At 41.6% G+C, this 18,465-nt stretch overlaps 1 protein-coding gene across 2 annotated transcripts in view; it reads left to right on the forward strand.

Moving 5' to 3' along the window:
* Positions 1–18,465, forward strand: part of FUT10 (fucosyltransferase 10) — a 101,341-nt gene that overhangs the window by 6,678 nt on the left and 76,198 nt on the right. The window contains exons 2-3 of one of the 2 annotated variants that reach the window (XM_056116819.1): positions 3,737–4,091; positions 11,899–12,193. In XM_056116819.1, the coding sequence (XP_055972794.1) occupies positions 4,011–4,091; positions 11,899–12,193 (376 nt within the window). In that variant the 5' untranslated portion in view covers positions 3,737–4,010. Of the gene's footprint in view, positions 1–3,715; positions 4,092–11,898; positions 12,194–18,465 lie in introns of those variants that run through there. The other variant, XM_056116820.1, reaches the window with a different exon arrangement.

Genomic DNA, 18,465 nt, shown 5'->3' on the forward strand with positions numbered 1-18,465 from the left:
GGAAATACCCTGAAATCTCACAGTATCCTGCATTCTCTCCAGAGTCCGGATAGGAAGAAGCACACACGATTGTAGACTTACAGCATCTCCTTGTTGACCTCTGGAGAGAGTCAGGTTTACCAAACCAGGAAGTCTTGCAGGGCTTAGAGAATGGCGTGGTTAGTGAGTGTGGTGTGGACAATATAGGTCGGTGGCACGAGGAGCTCTGGGGTCGTAAGATCAGGAATAATCGTGTGTGAATTGGAGAAGGGAAAGGTAGCTCAAAAGTCAGGTAGGTTATATTGTGTCTTAAGCTAATGATTTTAGGGGTTTTTCTTGAAATCTCTGATTCCAATTAGAAAAGAGATTTACAGTGTGACTATGTTCTAGAAACTACAGCTGGGTGAAGAAAGCAACTGGTACGAACAGCAGTGATGGCTACTTTGGAGTAAACGTGGAAGGGTGAATGAGGCACTGATAAGTTGAGATGAAGTGCCGCCTGTGGAGGGGCTGAGCTTGGGGATCGGTGGTAGAACACATGCTGAGTTTGTGCCAACAAGCCCTAATTATGTTCCCTCATGAGGAATCTGTTCCTTCCCCAGAGCCGTTGGATGTGACCCTGATGGGTCTTGAGTTCGATTAGGCCCCAGTATCACAGATGACGACCCACACAACAACTTTTGCTTGCACCTTAGAGTTCCCGTCAGCCTGCCTTGTCATTTCTTTCTCAACACAACCACCATTTAAAGGATGTACCGAAGATTTAACCATTTTTATGTGGAAGCAAACCTTGGGAGAGTCAAACATCTCTGAGAGGTTACAATTGAGTGTGAAGAACTATGTTTGGTAATAAGAAATTTATTTAGTTTACTGAATCACTGTGAGATAGATAGACCCTTACAAAGGTCTTCATGATCAGGTTTTAGCCATGCAGTGTTCCTACACCCATCCCTCCACCAGTGGACGTTTCCCAGCACCAGTGTCCTCCAAACAAGACCTTTAAAGACCCTGATTTAACCATAAGTTTAATTAAAAGAGGACTTTGGGCAGCGGATGCCTGGGAATGAGATTTAGTGTAACGTATACTTCTGTTTGAGGTCCTGGGTTGGATCCCTGGTACTGGAAAAAAAAATGCTGCTTATTGATCCAGTGAGTCCTTGAGTTAATAAAGAAGAGATGGTCAGAGGAACTTTTCCCCAGCGTCCTGTGTTCTGCCTCCCCCTTTCCCCACTAGCAGAGAGAGAGAGAGAGAGAGAGAGAGAGAGAGAGAAAGAGAGAGAGAGAGAGGATGAGGCGACACACAGTTTTTTTTAAAAAATAATATCTTCCAGTTTTATTTATTTATTTTGACTTTGGGGCCACACCCAGTGATGCTCAGGGCTTACTCCTAGCCCTGTGCTCAGGGATCCCTTCTGGTCCAATTTAGGGGAACATGCAATGCCAGAAATTGAACCTGGGGTGCCCATGTGCAAGGCAAATGCTTTATCCCCTGTTCTATCTATTCAGTCCTGATGATTTGTTTGTTGTTTGGGGGCCACACATGGTGATGCTCAGGGTAACTCCTGGCTCTGCACTCAGGAATTACTCCTGGTGGTGCTCAGGGGACTATATTTGATGCCAGGGAGCAAACCCGGTTCAACTGTATGTAAAGCAAACACTGTACCAGCTGTACCGTTGCTCCTGCCCTCAGTTCTGAAGATTTGGTTGTATCAGTTATGAACAGAGGGGAAATAGTGACAGTTAATGTCTACAGAAGAAACAGACTTAGAAAGATTTAATAACTTAGAGCCAGAAATGTGGTTCTGTGGTAGTGCGTATTTGAAGCCATCAGGTTGATTCTTAGCATTGCTAAAGACCATTATCCGAGTTATAGTCTTGGGCAACATATGACCTCCAAATTCAGTTTTCTCCCCTTTAAAGAGGAGAAGAGGAGCCTGAGAGAGAGTACAGGAGTTCAAATGCATGCTTTGCATGTGGCTGATCTCAGTTTGATGCCTGGCACTGCTTGGTCCCTGAATATTGCTGCCTACAACCCTGGAGACCCCCAGAATCCCCCCAGCACTGCAGTACCCAAGCAGCCCGTCATCCTTGGGCCTTGTATTAAACTGATGGTATAGTTGCTCGAGAATCACTAGGAATATCAATGATCATTTGGGAACCTAAAAAAGAAGGAGAAAAGGATAAAAGGATAAGAAGAGTACCTGCTTCTTCTTGATGTTGTGTGAGGGCTGAATGACTTCCTGTCTGCTAACATCTGCTAACATATGATCATTTGACACAACAGATATTAGCTATCTCCTTTTCTTTGGCCAAGTATTTTTTCATTTAAATTCCACTTGAGGGACCAGAGAGATATATAGCATACAGGGCTCTTGCCTTGCGTGCATCTGACCTGTGTGCATTCCCCAGCACCCAGTATTGTCCCCTCAGCCTGCCAGAATTCATCCCCATGTGCAGATCCAAGAGTAATAGGAGTACCAAACTAAACAAAAAAAATCCATGTTATCAGGAAGCAGCATACATTTTTATATGAATTCAACTTTATTTTTCATGATAAATATTTATAGCGAAAAATAAGGTAATTATTGGGGCTATTTTTATGAGCCAGACTGAGAGTTTGTTATGTTTACAGCATTTCTTAGTTTCCTCTGGTTAGACATTGTTATTATTTACTTTTGCAAACTAGGCTCACTCTAGGGCCTGTTCTCTTAGTCACTGTGCAATGTGGGAATAGATAATGTGTAATAGATAAGGGAACAGTGAATGTTTTAGTGGTTGCTGACACCACGATTCTTTTGTTGAGGAATGGAAAATTGTCCTGGATTTTAAGGTAAATCAAGGTAGACCTATGAGAAAGGGGTACCCCATTAACCTCAAGGGTTGTAACCAGAATTCTATATCATTTTGGTATTTCTAATTGTTTCTTTAATTATATATCCTATAGCTGCATAGCTCTGACGCTGTTGGATGCTAGGAGCTCTGTACAACCACACTGTGCATTCTACTGGAATGTCTTTTGGGTTATGGTCGGGGAGGATGGAGATTGAGCCATGCCTGGTGGTGCTTAGGGTCTACTCCTGGCTCTGTGCTCTGAGTCACTCCTGGTGATGCTTAGGGGATCATATGTGGTGTCAAAAATTGAAGTGAAGTCAGCTACTTGCAAAGTGAGCTCCTATGCCCTATCTCTCTGGACCAAATCATTCCTTGCATATTTGTTTTAGTTTTAGGGCCATACCTGGAAGTACCCAGGGTTTATTCCTGGCTTTGTGCTCAGGAATCACTTCTGGCAGTGCTCATGGGACTATCTGTGGTATCAGGGACCAAACTAGGATTTACTGAGTATAAGGCAAATCTCAAATATCTCTCCAAATATCATTCATTTTTGATGAATGACTACACTTTTGTTTCCCTATTAGTGTTTCAGGAGTAGATAGTCCATCTCTACTCCTCTACTCCTTTGAGAGCTACACATAAAGAAAATACTACATGTAAATGACTTCTGGAACTGTCTTTCAGTGGCAGAGAAGACTGGGTGAGAACAGAATCTTAGACTCCGTTCTTTGACGGTAGATCTGTCACTCTTCTAATGTGCTTGGGAAAATCAGTTTACCTCTCTGACCTTGTTATTTTAGGTGTGTGAGGGATTGGGACTGCATTATTCCAAAGGTCCCTTCTAGTTTTAAAGTGTTAAAGAGCTACAAAACTCCATTTCTGAAACCTCCTGCACGATGGATAAAGGATTCTTCATTTGTTACAGAATTTTTTGATGCCTTCTGCCACTCTGATGAATCTCCAGCTGCTCTGATGATAACTTACGAAGACTACATGCTGTTCTCTCTTGATGCCAAGCTGGGATCACTCAAAAGTTCCGATCTCACTGCTTCATGGAGACCAGATCCCAGCAGGAATGGCCGTGGAGGAAATTGGCACTCAGATGGCACCTCTGTGTGAAGTTGTCTCGGGCTATGGACTGACTGGAGGATACCTAGTCACCAGGGTAGCTGGCTGTCACTCACCTGGAGCAGGGCAGCATGGTGTGCATTCAGAGGAGGAAGGTGTTGGCATCTTGCCTTTGCCTCGCTGCTACTGTATTTCTGCTCGTCACCCTTCAGGTACCAAGAACTTGGGTTGTAGGATTTTGACTTTGGGCCTTTTTCACCACTCCTGCCTCTAAAGGCTCCAACTTCTTTCCTTTTTGCTTCATCTGTCGGACCAAGACTTTGTTGAGGGAAGAAATATGCATTTAATTTGATTTATTTATTTATTTTGGTTTGGGGGCCACACCTGGCAGTGCTCAGGGCTTACTTTTGGCTCTGCACCCAGGAATCTCTTCTGGTGGGCCCCAGGGATCATATGGGATACGGATTGAATCAAGGTCAGCCATGTGCAATAAGCACCCTACCCACTGTGCTATCCCTCCATCCCTGGGAATATGCATTCTAGACAAATGAAACATTTAATGAGCGGATATGTTATGCAGTAACAATATCAATGAGAGAGGATCAGTTTGTGATTATGTTCAAGAGTATTAGCTGATTTCAAATGAAAGTAACAATGATAGCATGATAGTAAAATTGTGGCTAAGAGTTCTTACACTTAGCATCCATTCAAGTAGCAGCTTTCCGGTGTGCAACGCCAAGGTCTTTTAAAGGTGATTTGTGGATGTGGGGTGGGCTGAAGCACAGAAAGGTATGCTCAGGGCTTTTGTTCATGCAGTAGGATTGATCTTCCCTCTTGATTAGAATTGGATGAAATCATGTTTGTAAAAGCGCTTTGGCAAACAATCTGGTGCTGCCCTTCTATCACCTTTATCTATTTATTTTGTTTTGGGGGCCACACCTGGCAGTGCTCAGGGCTTACTTTTGGCTCAAATCAGGTTTCTTATCAGAGGAAATGCTCGACACCTTCCACATCTGTCTTGAGTGCCTCTAAGACCTGTTTGCACAGGATGAGCTGGAGTTTTCTTTATCTGTGGGCCTCAATGGGAGGTCCTTGATTAGACATTTACTATTTTTCGGTTATGAGCAATGCCTATGTCTTAGCTAACAGACTTCCTCTTTTGATGCCAGAATAAGTCGCCAATTTTTTTTATATGTATGTTATCTCTAAGATTCCCAAGAATGAGAAGTGGTATGATTACCAGGGATCAACCTTTGTGAGGATCTTCTTTTCAGTTTGCCACCCAGAGTATGGCTTGGGCTGTTTTCCAGTTCCACTGATGATGCATTGTGTTTCAATATTTAGAAGTGCAGCAATGTTATTTTGCAAAGAGTCCTAAATGGAAATATATGGCTCTGAATTTTGAACATTTCTGTTTTGACTGGTTTCTCTGCAAGGCAGTTGAAAAAAAATTGCCAAGTAAACAAAATGTTTTTATTTATTTCATTTTTGGGTCACACCCAGGGATTCTCAGGGATCATTCCCGGCTCTGGGATCATTCTTAGCTCAGGGATCACATTTGTAGCGCTCAAGGGACCATATATGGTGTGAGGGATCAACACTTGGTCGACATGTGCAAGGCAAGTGCCTTCCATGCCATGCTATCTCACCACATTAGTGGGATAATAGTGGGATAATAAGAAAACAATATTCATATGATGGGTGCAGTATTTCTTTGCTAGGGGCTTTAGAACAGTGTCCCTCAGAATGGGTATTTAAGCAATAAAACTTATTTTCTCATAGTTTTGTATGCTTGATGTACAAAATCTGGGTGTCAGTGGGGTGTGCTTCTTCAGAGACCTCTCTTTTTGGCACATGGAGGTTTGTTTTATCTTTATTATTATTTATTTTTCATTTTATCGATTTATTTTTACAAAGTTGTTCATATGATGTTACAGACATTCAGTATTCCAACACCAATCCCACCACGATTGCATCCTCCCACCACCATTATTTCCAATCTTCCCAACCACCCTTTAAGACTGTCCCTATAGCAGGCCCGCAATAATTTATTTTGTATTTCTTATTATAAATAATTTGCTAAAAAGGATCAAAATATATTTCCTTAGAAGAAAGTCAGTGCAGATTGTTCTATCTCACCATGAAGCCATTAAGTCCTTGTGTAAGAGATTAATTACATGTTATTACAGGCTAAGCCTGTGTTCATATTTTATTAATCGAGATTGGTTGGCTTCTACTTTGCATCTTATCCGATGTGGTGTGCTATTCCTGGTTTATCAGTGTTGTGGAGTTTGAGATGTTACAGGGCCATGAATGCAGCAGTGTGCTTCAGGAATTCCAAATTTTTTAACAGGGTGATACACCTGGAGTTAATTTTTTTTTTTTTGCTTTTTGGGTCACATCCGGCGATGCTCAGGGGTTACTCCTGGCTCATGCACTCAGGAATTACTCCTGGCGGTGCTCTGGGGACCATATGGGATGCTGGGAATCGAACCTGGGTTGGCCATGTTGGCTGCATGCAAGGCAAACGCCTTACCCGCTGTGCTATCGCTCCAGCCCCTGGAGTTAAATTTTTAATTGGGTGATGGCTTTGGGACGTGAGTCTGATTGCTGGGGCTTCCGGAACTACAGGGAGATGGGAGGGGGAGAGGTAGCCTCTCCCCAGTCCTGTGAAAGCTGGAGATTTCAGTTACAAAACCCACTTACTTGAGTTTTTCAACAGATTAATTTCTGGATGACGCTCATCCTGAGCTGTGGAGTCTGGCCGTGAGTATGGTGGGAATTGTGGAGTGTGGAGGTTTTCTGCTGCTGGGGGCTCTGTTTGGGTGGGTGCTGATCTTGCCCACTCCCCATCCCCCACCCCATGGAGGTTTGTTTTATCCCTGTGTCTTCACATGGCTTTTGCACCATGTATCACAACTGTTTTATAAGGACACTACCTATATTGGGTAAGAGCCTTCCCTAACTGTATAGAGAATCTGCAGGGTTTTTTGGGTGTGTTTGTCTCTTCATTTATTCCAGAATTTTGATATTTTAGCTTCCTAAATGCTTCACGAATATATTTTGGCTTTTCTAATTAGTATTTTTGGCTTGGGGCCACACTTGGAAGTGCCCAAGGACTACCCAGAGCTGTGTGCTTAGGGATTGCCTCTGGTAGAGCTTGTGTAACCAGGGAATCAGATCTTGGCCTCCTATGTGCAAAGCATGCGCTCAGCCATTGAGCTTGCTCTTCTTCCCTCAGTTGCTGTATTTTATTTATTTTATATTATTTTGCTTTTGGGGTCACACCCAACGATGCTCAGGGGTTATTCCTGCTCTGCACTCAGGAATTACTCCTGGTGGTGCTCAAGAGACAATATGGAATTCCGGGCAGTGAACCTGGGTCAGCTGTGTGCAAGGCAAACACCTCCCTGCTGTACTGACTCCAGACCCCATTTTATATATCTTAAAACAAATCTCAATAATTACATTGTTATTGGCATGTCTGAAAACAGAATAACAATTATTTAGTACTTCATGTATTTTAAGGCAAGTTAAAAATTTCTCAGTCATCTCAAAAGTTAGTCTTTCCGAAAGTGTTTTCCTGAATTTGGAATAATCAAATCCCACAGATTGCCTTTGGTGTGTATGTCTCGAGTTTTGTGGGTTTCTAATTTTCTCTGCTATATAAAAGTTTCTTCTGCTCTGTTAGTTCATCTCATGAATTTTTTTAAAGAAACTGGGTCATTTGTTATCTTGGATTGGCCATATTCTGGATTTAGCAGAGTTACTCTATGATTTTGTTTAATGTGTTCTTCTACCTCTTATATTATAATGACCTGATATCTAGGCTTAGTCATTTTTTCTTGAAAGCACTTTGGCAGAAAAACTCTCCTTAAGATTGACTATAGCGGCAGTTGGAGCTGTATAGCACAGCGGGTAGGGCTTTTGCCTTGCACGCGGCCGTCCTGGGTTCAATTCCCAGCATCCCATATGGTCCCCTGAGCACTTCCAGGAATAATTCCTGAGTGTAGAGCCAGTAGTAACCCCTGTGCATCACAGGGTGTGACCCAAAAAGCAAAAAAAAAAAAAAAGATTGACTACAGCTCAAAAGGGTGCACTCAAGCTTTTCATGAAGGAGATCTGGGTTTGATCCCTGAGCATATGGTCTCCTGAGCACAGCTGACTATCATTCCCAAGCAGAGTCTTGAGTAGCCTTGAAGTACCACAGGTGTTACCCAAAAGCCAGAAAATAAAAATACCTCACTAAAGTATCCCTATTTTTGGAAAATGAATTGATATCTTACATAGTAAACTGCACTGTTGCACTGTCCTTCCATTGTTCATCAATTTGCTCGAGCGGGCCCAGTAACGTCTCCATCGTGAGACTTGTTGCTACTGTGTTTGGCATATTGAATACGTCACGGGTAGCTTGCCAGGCTTTGCTGTGCAGGCGAGATACTCTCGGTAGCTTGCTGGGTTCTCCGAGAGGGGTGAAGGAATCGAACCCAGCTCAGCCGGGCTGGCTGCACTCAAGGCAAATGTCCTACCACTGTGCTATCACTCCAGCCCACATAGTAAACATTGATTAGAAATGTGGAACAAAATTTGTCTATAAAATTACATTTCTTCTTTTCTAAAAGGCTTAGAAATTCTTATTTATTATTTTTATTGATGCAATGCTGGTTTACAATACTGTATGTGCTAAAGGGCATAGTTGCACACCTCATCAAATATATGTTAGCACCACATCGTCACCGAAGCACATTAATTATCCCTCCCACACAGCTCATTGTGCCCCCATCCCTTTTTCTCACCTCCTTCCTCCTTCCTTGAGTCACCTCAGTTCTGTGGTCAGAAAGCGAAGGTTGGCTTTCATTTGCTTATTCTGTTCTTTTGATTTAATTCTAAATGTCTTTAATATTGTCTGTTGTACATTTGCAGAGGAAGGTTGCGGGAAAAGATAGTTTGTGGCTACAAGTCAACTATTCCATCAAGCTACTGAGAACAGTCATGTTATTTTATTACCATAAAAATGCTGAGGAAGCTATTGGCAAGAGTTGGACTTTTCTTTAGTTTTCAGTGATTATATTGCTCTCCTAATGCTTTTGTGTCATAGGTGATCCATGGTTTTTAAAAGTTAGTATAAATTTTTACTTCTCTTGGCTTTCACAGTCCTTCTTAATTTTTATTTCAGTCTCTTTTTTTTCGTGTGTGTGGGGTGAGGTCACTCCTAGCAATGCCCAAGTGTTACTCTTGGCTCTGCACTTAGGAATTACTCCTGGTTGTGCTCAGGGGACCATTTGGGATAATGGGCATTGAATGCACTGGGCATATGCAGGGCAATAGCCGTATCCACTATACTATCTCTCCAGCCCTATATATATTGGTCTTGAATCTCATAAAAACCTAATGAAAGAGTGAAAAATATGAACCCCTCTCTAGAAGATATTTGCATATTCTTTATTGGTTATTAGCATGAGGCAGGTGAGGCCGAGAGTTCAATGGCCACCATCACCCCTTATGCCCAAGAACCATCTTAGCAGCTCCACGCTTGTGGCTCCTTGGCGCTTCAGCAATGTGTACAATCAATTGCTGGTGCACTGCAGCTAATGTGAGTGAACTCCTGGTTCTCTCATAAATCACAGCAGCAGTAGCAACAATAACAACAAAGAGAAGGGAGGGAGAACAGAAAAAAGTACTCAGGCAGATAGAAAATAGGGGGACACTACATGTTACATCTGGAAAGAGGCTTCTGAGGCATTGAACTTATCCAGGGGAAGATAGTGTGGGTTGTGTTGAACACAAGACCCCAACCATCGATTCAGCATAGTGGAGACAAACCCTTGAAATCCCTGCATTGAGGCCCCAAGGGAAGCAAGTTCAGGTGAATCTACAAAATATTAGAACCTGTGATCTAGCTCTCCAGAATTCCATCAACAGACTTCCTTGTCAGAGACCCAAAGCGATAGCATACATGAGTCTGAACAGCACCCAACCTATCACAGTACAAGTAATTCCAAACACCATACTTAAAGCATTAATATGGGAGACAAGAAACCACAGAGAGTAAACTGGGGTCAGATTTACCCCACAGACACTGTTTGATGACCTCTCACAACCTTACTGATAGCTGTGTTGGTAGATGTCAGGTTAGAATTCACTCTCCAGTTCACTAGACTATGAGGGCAAATCCTTGATGAGATGAGCTATCCCTCATCCTTAGCAAGTATCCAAGCCCTCAGTACTGAGAGATAACAGTCAAGAGTGTTTGCCCAGTCACACCAACAGTTTTGGTCTCCACTGGCTGTTACTTGTCTACTCGCAAGCACTTGAGACAAGCGTTTTGGCCCTCCCAAAGCATAGGCAGCTGACAAGGGGGCCCCACTGCTCGCTCTGCCCCTCCACTGGCCCTTCGCCAGCCAGACTCCATTTCTAGCGACATCTGCAGTTCTTTTGTACAACCAAAGACACTCACAATCACAATCACAACCATCCTGTTATTCGTCGATTGCCTCGAGCAGGCCCCAGTAACGTCTCTTCATCCTAGCTCTGAGATTTTTTTTAAAAAAGTGCCATATTCAAGGCTCTTTCAGAGTTAGGAGAATGAGACCCTTCATTGTTACTGGTATTTGGCATATTGGGTACGCCACGGTAAGACACTATCATTTACAAAGAAAAGACAAAAGACATTCAACTGATTAGAAAAAATATCTGCATACCATGCAGGTGAAAAGGACTAATGTCCAAGACATTTAAGCTGACACAATTCAATAACCAAAAAAAAAAAGAAAAACCAAATCCAGGTGCTGGAGCAATAGCACAGCGGGTAGGGCATTTGCCTGGGTTCGAATCTCAGCATCCCATGTGGTTCCCTGAGCACCACCAGGAGTAATTCCTGAGTGCAGAGCCAGGAGTAACCCCTGTGCATCTCCGGGTGTGACCCAAAAAGAAAAAATAATCCATCAAAAAATGAGGAGAAGAGTTGAATAAATACTTCACCAAAGAAGACATATAAATGGCCAATACCCACATTTGAAATATGTGTCTATCAGTGCTTATCAGGAGAAAACAAGCAAGAACTTTAATGATATTACTTCACTCTGTGACGCTGACCTAATCAAAAAAGGACAGAAATGGGGTCAGAGCAATAGAACTGTGGGTAGGGGGCTTGATTTGCACGTGGCCAGCCCAAGTTCAATCCCCAGCACCCCATGTGATCCCCCAGGCCTGGGCCAGGAGTGATCCCTGAATGCAGAGCCACGAATGAGCTTTGAGTACCACTGACTATGGCCCCCAAACCAACAAAATAAAGTAAAATTTAAAAAAAGGCAGAAACAAAAGTGTTAGGTTGTAGAGAATTAGGAATCCTCAGGCACTGTTGATGGGAATGTAAATTGGTCTATATTGTATGGAAAAACAACACAGAAACTTCTCAAAATATTAAACAATATTTTAATATTTTAAACTAAATGAAATGATCCACTAATTCCACTTCTAGATATTTCTTCAAAGAACACAGCACCACTGTTTTCATTACAGTGTTATTATTGTAGCCAAGATCTAGAAACAACCTAAGTGCTGAACAACAGATGAGTGGATAGAGAAGATCTGGTACATATATATGGTGGAATACTACACAGCTGTAAAAAAAGATAAATTTTGCTTTATGATAGCAAGGTTTCATGGGGGTCATGTTAAGCAATGTTAGTCAGAAGGAGAAAGACAAATACTAGATGATTTCACTCAAATGTGGGATATAAAGAATCAAAGTGGGGAAGGGAAAAAAGAATCAAAGCAAGGGAAAATCCAAAGCAAAACGAACCTTTGCATTTTGACCACAGAGCTAGAGTCATCCAGTGAGAGAAAAGAAGGGCTGAAAGGGTGGCTGGTTCGGTGAACTGTGGTGGTGGGCAGGATCTATCTAATAACCTAGATTTGAAGATGCATGAGTGTCTACTCCTCTACAGTCTTGTAAACCAGTCAAAAATATTGCTGCAACGCAAATTAAAAAAAAAAAAACATGTCTTCTCTTTTTAGGTAGTGGTTGAACTGGGAAAATTTGAAAGGAAGAATTTAAAAAGCTCCAAGTTGCGAGGTGGACATTCAAATACTGCAAAAGTGTCTACTCAGCTCTCTTCACTTCGGAAAAAGGAGGCACGGACAGTGCAGAAGAGATCCAGATCGGAAGCCGAGAACTACCCCATTATGCTCTGGTGGTCCCCACTGACCGGAGAAACCGGAAGGTTAGGCCAGTGCGGAGGAGATACCTGTTTCTTCACCATCAACAAAAGTTACCTCTATCATCCCAAGACCAAAGCGTTTCTCTTCTATGGTAAGCAGGGATTTCCCTTCTCTCATGGTTGTCATCTTTCTCCAAAGCTGAGTTATCAATTAGCTCCCAAAAGAAGAGATGATAGAAATTTTATTCTTCTTTCTTGATTTATGCCTTTGATTTTAATACATTCTGGGAAAAATTCCTGTAAGTTTTTGTTAACTTAAGTTTGGAAGTGTCTTTATTTTACTCTTACCTTCTTCATGGATGATTTAAGTCAGTATGGAATTCAAGATTGGAAACTCTTTTCTCTCAGAATTTTGAAAGCCTTTTTCAAGAATTTCACACTTTTTTCTTCCAGTTTCCAGTTTAACTGTGGAGGGATCTAAAGGGGTCTTGGTCCCCCTAATTTTGTGTGTAGTATGTTTTTTCCCCGTCCCCACTCCATCTTCTCTGGGAAGCTGTAGGTTCTCTTACCACTTCTAAAATTCAGTAATCATTGTTTTGGTGGATGCTTGTTTTCTTTAACACAAGCTTGAACTCTCGATCTGATTATCACAAAGCCTAAAATACAAAGTAGGATTTTAGATTAGTGGTTCGTCCAGGGCCTACATACTCACCCACTAGATTTTGTTTTCTTTTAGCATTTTGAGCCAAACCCAGTTGTGCCTTGGGTTTACTACTGGCTTTGTGCTCAGAAGTCACTGCTGGCTGTAGTCAGGGAATCATATGCTTTGCTAGGATTGAATCTGGGCTGGCTGCATACAGAGCAAACAACTTACCCACTGTACCATTTCCAGGCCCTTTCCTACTTAATTTTATCAGCAGAGTAAGACATTATTCTTCTCTCAGGGATGATCTTCTTTCCTGCCAAATTCCCAGGAAACTGACATCTACCAAATGGCTCTGGTTTGATTTTCATGTCTCTGATTTTGTTACCCTGTTGTTCCTAATATATGCACGAATCTCATAGAGATCTGAGTACACTTTCAACTGATTATCCTTCAACCAGATAATCCTTATGATTCAGACAAACTTTAAATTCAAGTCAAACTGGAGTCATCACCATTTTAACATTTGACATAGAAGTTCCTGTCTCAGAACCATTATTCATCCATTTCATTCATTTCATTCATTTCATCATCCTGTTAATCGCCGATTGCCTCGAGCAGGCCCCAGTAACGTCTCTTTCATCCTAGCCCTGAGATTATATTCACGGCTCTTTAGGAGAATGAGACCCATCATTGTTACTGGTATTTGGCATATTTGGTACGCCACGGGGAGTTTGCCAGACTCTGCCCTGTGGGCAGGCTACATTCGATATTATTCATCCAGTTTTAGATTTTTTTTTGTATCTGTCATATCAAAAACAATTGACAGAATGCGTACCATTTGTTTGGCAATACCGATGAATATATAGTTTCTAATGTCCAAGACTATCTTGAAACAAATATATTTATTGACTTTAACGCAAAGATAAGGGATACATACACTGAATTCAACCAATCTTGGAAAATTTCAAAAAGAGAAAACAACTTGATTGGAGGAATGGATGTCTTTTTCATAAAACAGGATAAATTTGAAGTTGGTTTTGAAGGAAATGGATTGTGTTGGGATTGGATGGCATTTAATGTGAATAATAGCATGAATTTGAACGGGGCATGGGAGTAGCAAATTATGGGTAATAAATGGGGCTGAACAAATCTTGGGGCCTAACTATAGTTTAATTTTGTGTAATTGAGAAATAAGGATTGAACCATATTTGGGGAACAAAGTATGGAGAACCCTGAATGATGACACAATTTTACATCATATTAGAGGATAGTATCAGGGATTCTCTGAAAGTTGAATGGCCTTTTACTAGCAACTTAAATATAATGCCTGTGAAACCCTTCCACTCCCCTCCATCGAATATAGCCTCTATTCTCAAATGTTCATGGGACAGTTTCCCCTCCTTTCATGCCACTTAATTGAACATCTAATATAATGTTAGCCACAGCACCAATCATGAGAAATAAAAAAGATAAATTAGGTAATTATGCCACTTGGTTTTGTCCTATATTTTTCACTAATTTTGTTTCTCTAGTGGTGCTCAGGGTTCTGGAACTACTTAATTCAGTGCTGGTTCTCCCAGAGGCGCTGGGAACTACCAGAGCTCTACCTGGTGTGGCTGGGAGGATCTATTGTGTTGGGAGTGGGAGCATACAGTACTGGACATCAAATTTGAAGCAACCCTTTGAGTTCCCTCCCCAGTCCCAGTGTACAATTTCTGATGACGGGGCAATATTAATTCATACTGTGTTTTTCCCTTTCCTTCTTTGTGGCAGAATTCCCGGTAGATAAAAGATGATCAGCAATCCTGAGATTTCAGTAAAGGATGCCAGAGTCTAGACTCACTGAGGCTCACGAAAGTTAGGAGTGGCAAGACCCCCTTGAATGACTGTGACCTCAATTGAAGTTTCATAAACTGGAATCTTTTCAAATTTTGTTTACCTTAGTAGCCCACTTTCTTATTTTGCTTTGTGGAGATGATTCATTGTTTAATGTAAACATTTTATTTTTAAACTTTTAGGAATTTAAATACTGTCAGCAGCTGAGTGGGGGTAACAAGTGACCTGACATCTGACCCAGTGCTTTGGCCGAGGCCATACGTGAATGTTCATTCAGGAGCCTATAGCAAATATACTCATGTATGAATATTATACGTATGAGTATAATTAACTGGGATATTTGGATTTTGGAACTGTGGAAGGTGTCTGGTTTTTAACAAGCTGAATTAGAAATTCAGTTCATTAATAAGGTTGGTTGAGCAAAATAGAATGAAGACAGCACACTTTCAGTGTGTGGGTTCCAAATCCTAATTAAGTAGGTTACTTGAAACTGAAAAAGGGAATCTGGTGGAGCAGGAATTAAAAGAGAAGATTGAAAAAAAGGCTTCTGGAATCAAACACTGACCTAGTTAAAGGAAATGGAAACTTGAATGACTGTGACCTCAATTGAAGTTTCATAAACTGGAATCTTTTCAAATTTTGTTTACCTTAGTAGCCCACTTTCTTATTTTGCTTTGGGGAGATGATTCATTGTTTAATGTAAACATTTTATTTTTAAACTTTTAGGAATTTAAATACTGTGATTTACAAAGTTGTTCGTAATGTAGTTGTTTCCGGCATTCAATGTTCCAACACCAGTTTCACCACCATTGTGACGTTCCTTCCACCAAAGTCCCCAGTTTCCACCCACCCTCTAAGCTTTCTCCCTTAGCTGGTACAGACAAATATTGTATAAATAGCCTTCATATTGCTTCATAAACAAAATGGCAAATGGAATTATCAGAAAATAAATGTATTTCTGAAGGTAATCACAAAAGACTCTTACCAAAGAAATGCATAGCCCATTTACTTACTGTGTGTGGTTTAAGCCAGGTAAGAAATACCACCCTGTGCCTATGTTAATAATTCTCTGAAGCACAAGCAAAACAGTTGCTGTGAATAAATCCTTACTTTAATCAGCTCACATCTACTAAATTTTGTCCTAGAAACCATTATCTTAGCCACAAAATCTGCATTTTTCAGCTGTTTCCTTGAAAAACATTTGTCATGAGGAAGGCTTGGTGTCCCCTTGAGGATGAGGGAATTAGAAGAAAGAGACGCTTTGGTTTCAGGTGACCTTCTAAATGGAAGTTTCAGTCAAAACAGGCACAGTGAAAGCAGAGAAAAAGGCAAGCGACTCAATATCGTTCCTCTGAAGAAATATGTCTAATATCACCCCTCTGACGAAACCTGGGGATCATGAAAAGGTGGCGTGTGAGGTCGGAACCCTCTCTTCATGGCTTGGTCCTGAGGGAATCCAGGCAAGGTTTTCAGAACACTTTCATGAATGTGCTTTGTAAAATTGGAAGAAAGTAGGTTGGAATCGTATCTATTTTAGTTGTTTTCCTTTGTTTATTTCTGGGCCACATCTGGTTGTGCTTAGGGCTTACTACTTACTCTATGCCCAGGATCACTGCTGGTGGCTTGGAGCCACATGGGTCGCCACAGATTGATTGTAGCTGGGTTGGCTGCATGCAAGCCAAGTTCCTTCCCCATTGTGCTATTGCTCCTGCCCCAAGAATATATTTCTCTGGCCACACTTAGAACTCACTCATAAAATTAAAATGGTAAAAACCGCAAACATTATAAGCAAGGCATGTGCTTCTTGATAATGACTGGGTCAATGAGGAAATTGAAGAGCAGAAATGAAAATAATGCTGGAGATAAATGAAAGTGGAACCATAAAATACCAGAATCTAAGGGATGCAGCAAAAGTGGTAAAAGAGGAAAATTGATAGATCCAGGCCCTCATTAAGAAACTAGAGTGGGGCTGGAGCGATAGCACAGAAGGGAGGATGTTTGCCTTGCAGACGGTCAACCTGGGTTTGATTCCCAGCATCCCATATGGTCCCCCAAGCACCACCAGGAGTAATTCCTGAGTGCAGAGCCAGGAGTAACTTCTGTGCATCGCCAGGTGTGACCTCCACCCCCCCCCCCCAGCCAGGTGTGACCTCCACCCCCCCCCCCAAAAAAAAAGAAACAAAAAAAACTAGAGATCACAAACATTTAACATTGCAGCCAAAACAAATGGAAAAAGAACAAATAAAGCCAATTTAGTATGAAGGAAGGAAATAGTAAAATTCAGAGCAGAAATAAATGAAATAGAAACAGAAGAAATGTTTCAAGAGGTCAATGAAATGAAGAACTGTTTTTGATGAAAGATAAATTTGATAAATTTGACTTTTATGTAACATAGAGAAAAGAAAAGAAAAAAATTAATAAATTCATAAATGAAAGAAGAGAAATTACAACAGATGCCATAGAAGTATAAGGATTGAATGCCTCTAACAAATGCACCATGAACAACTTTGTAAACCTTGGTGGTTAAATAAAGTGTGTGTGTGGGGGGAGGGCTGGAGCGATAGCACAGCGGTAGGGCGTTTGCCTTACAAGCAGCCAACATGGCCAACCCAAGTTCGATTCCTCCACCCCTCTAGGAGAGCCCGGAAAGCTACCGAGAGTATCTCGCCCGCACGGCAGAGCCTGGCAAGCTCCCCGTGACGTATTCGATATGCCAAACACAGTAACAACAAGTCTCATGATGGAGACGTTACTGGGCCCGCTTGAGCAAATCGATGAACAACGGGAGGACCTTGACCGTGACCGTGGGGGGGAAGAAGTATAAGAAATTATGAGGCTTCAAAATAGAATATTTTAGGTATAGGCAGCCTAGTGTGACTAAAAGAAGAAGACATTAAAAATCTGAATTAATTTATCACAAGTGTGGAAACTGAAAATAAAAAATCTGAACTACTTGATCACAAGTATGGAAACTGAAACATTTACTTTATTTTATTTTATTTATTTTTTTAATATAGGAGTAGCACTGTAGCACTGTCCTCCCATTGTTCATCGATTTGCTCGAACGGCATCAGTAACGTCTCCATTGTGAGACCTGTTATTCCTGTTTTTGGCATATTGAATATGCAATGGGGAGTTTGCCAGGCTCTGCTGTGCAGGTGGGATACTCTTGGTAGCTGGCTGGGCTCTCCGAGTGGGGCGGAGGAATCACGTGGGCCGGCCACGTGCAAGGCAAATGCCCTACCTGCTGTGCTATTGCTCTAGCCCTGCAGGAATACTGTTGTTTATTCAGCCATTGATTAAGCTGATTGAATTGGGCGTAAATTCCACATTACTTTTTCTTTTTTTTTTTTTTTGATTTTTTTTTTTTTTTGCTTTTTGGGTCACATCCAGCGATGCACAGGGATTACTCCTGGCTCTGCACTCAGGAATCACCCCTGGCAGTGCTCAGGGGACCATATGGGATGCTGGGAATTGAACTCGGGTTCACTGCGTGCAAGGCAAACACCCTACCCGCTGTGTATTTGCTCCATCTCCTAATTTTTCCTTTTTTAATTCAGAATGTTGATTTTATTTTATTATTTTATTATTATTTTTCCCCCCTTGTTATTGATTCACCATGAGATACAGTTACAAAGGTTTCATATTTGAGCTTCGTTCATACAATCATCAAACACCCATCCCTTCACCAGTGCACATTTTCCACCACCAAAATCCCTCGTATTCCACCCCGCCTCCATCCACCCCGTTTCAACCCTTTCCCTGCCTGTGTGGCAAACAATATTCCCCATACTCTCTCTCTACTTTGGTTGCATTCGATATTTTGACACCTGTCTCACCACCCCTCAAACCTGCCGAAAAGGCAATGCTAGACGATTTGTTTTGTATTGCTTGTTATGGATAGAATATACTGTCCAGGAAATTCTGCGTCTCTCTCTTCCG

The sequence above is a fragment of the Sorex fumeus genome, unplaced genomic scaffold (genome assembly GCF_029834395.1).
Source record: "Sorex fumeus unplaced genomic scaffold, SorFum_2.1 ptg000033l, whole genome shotgun sequence".
NCBI lineage: Eukaryota > Metazoa > Chordata > Mammalia > Eulipotyphla > Soricidae > Sorex > Sorex fumeus.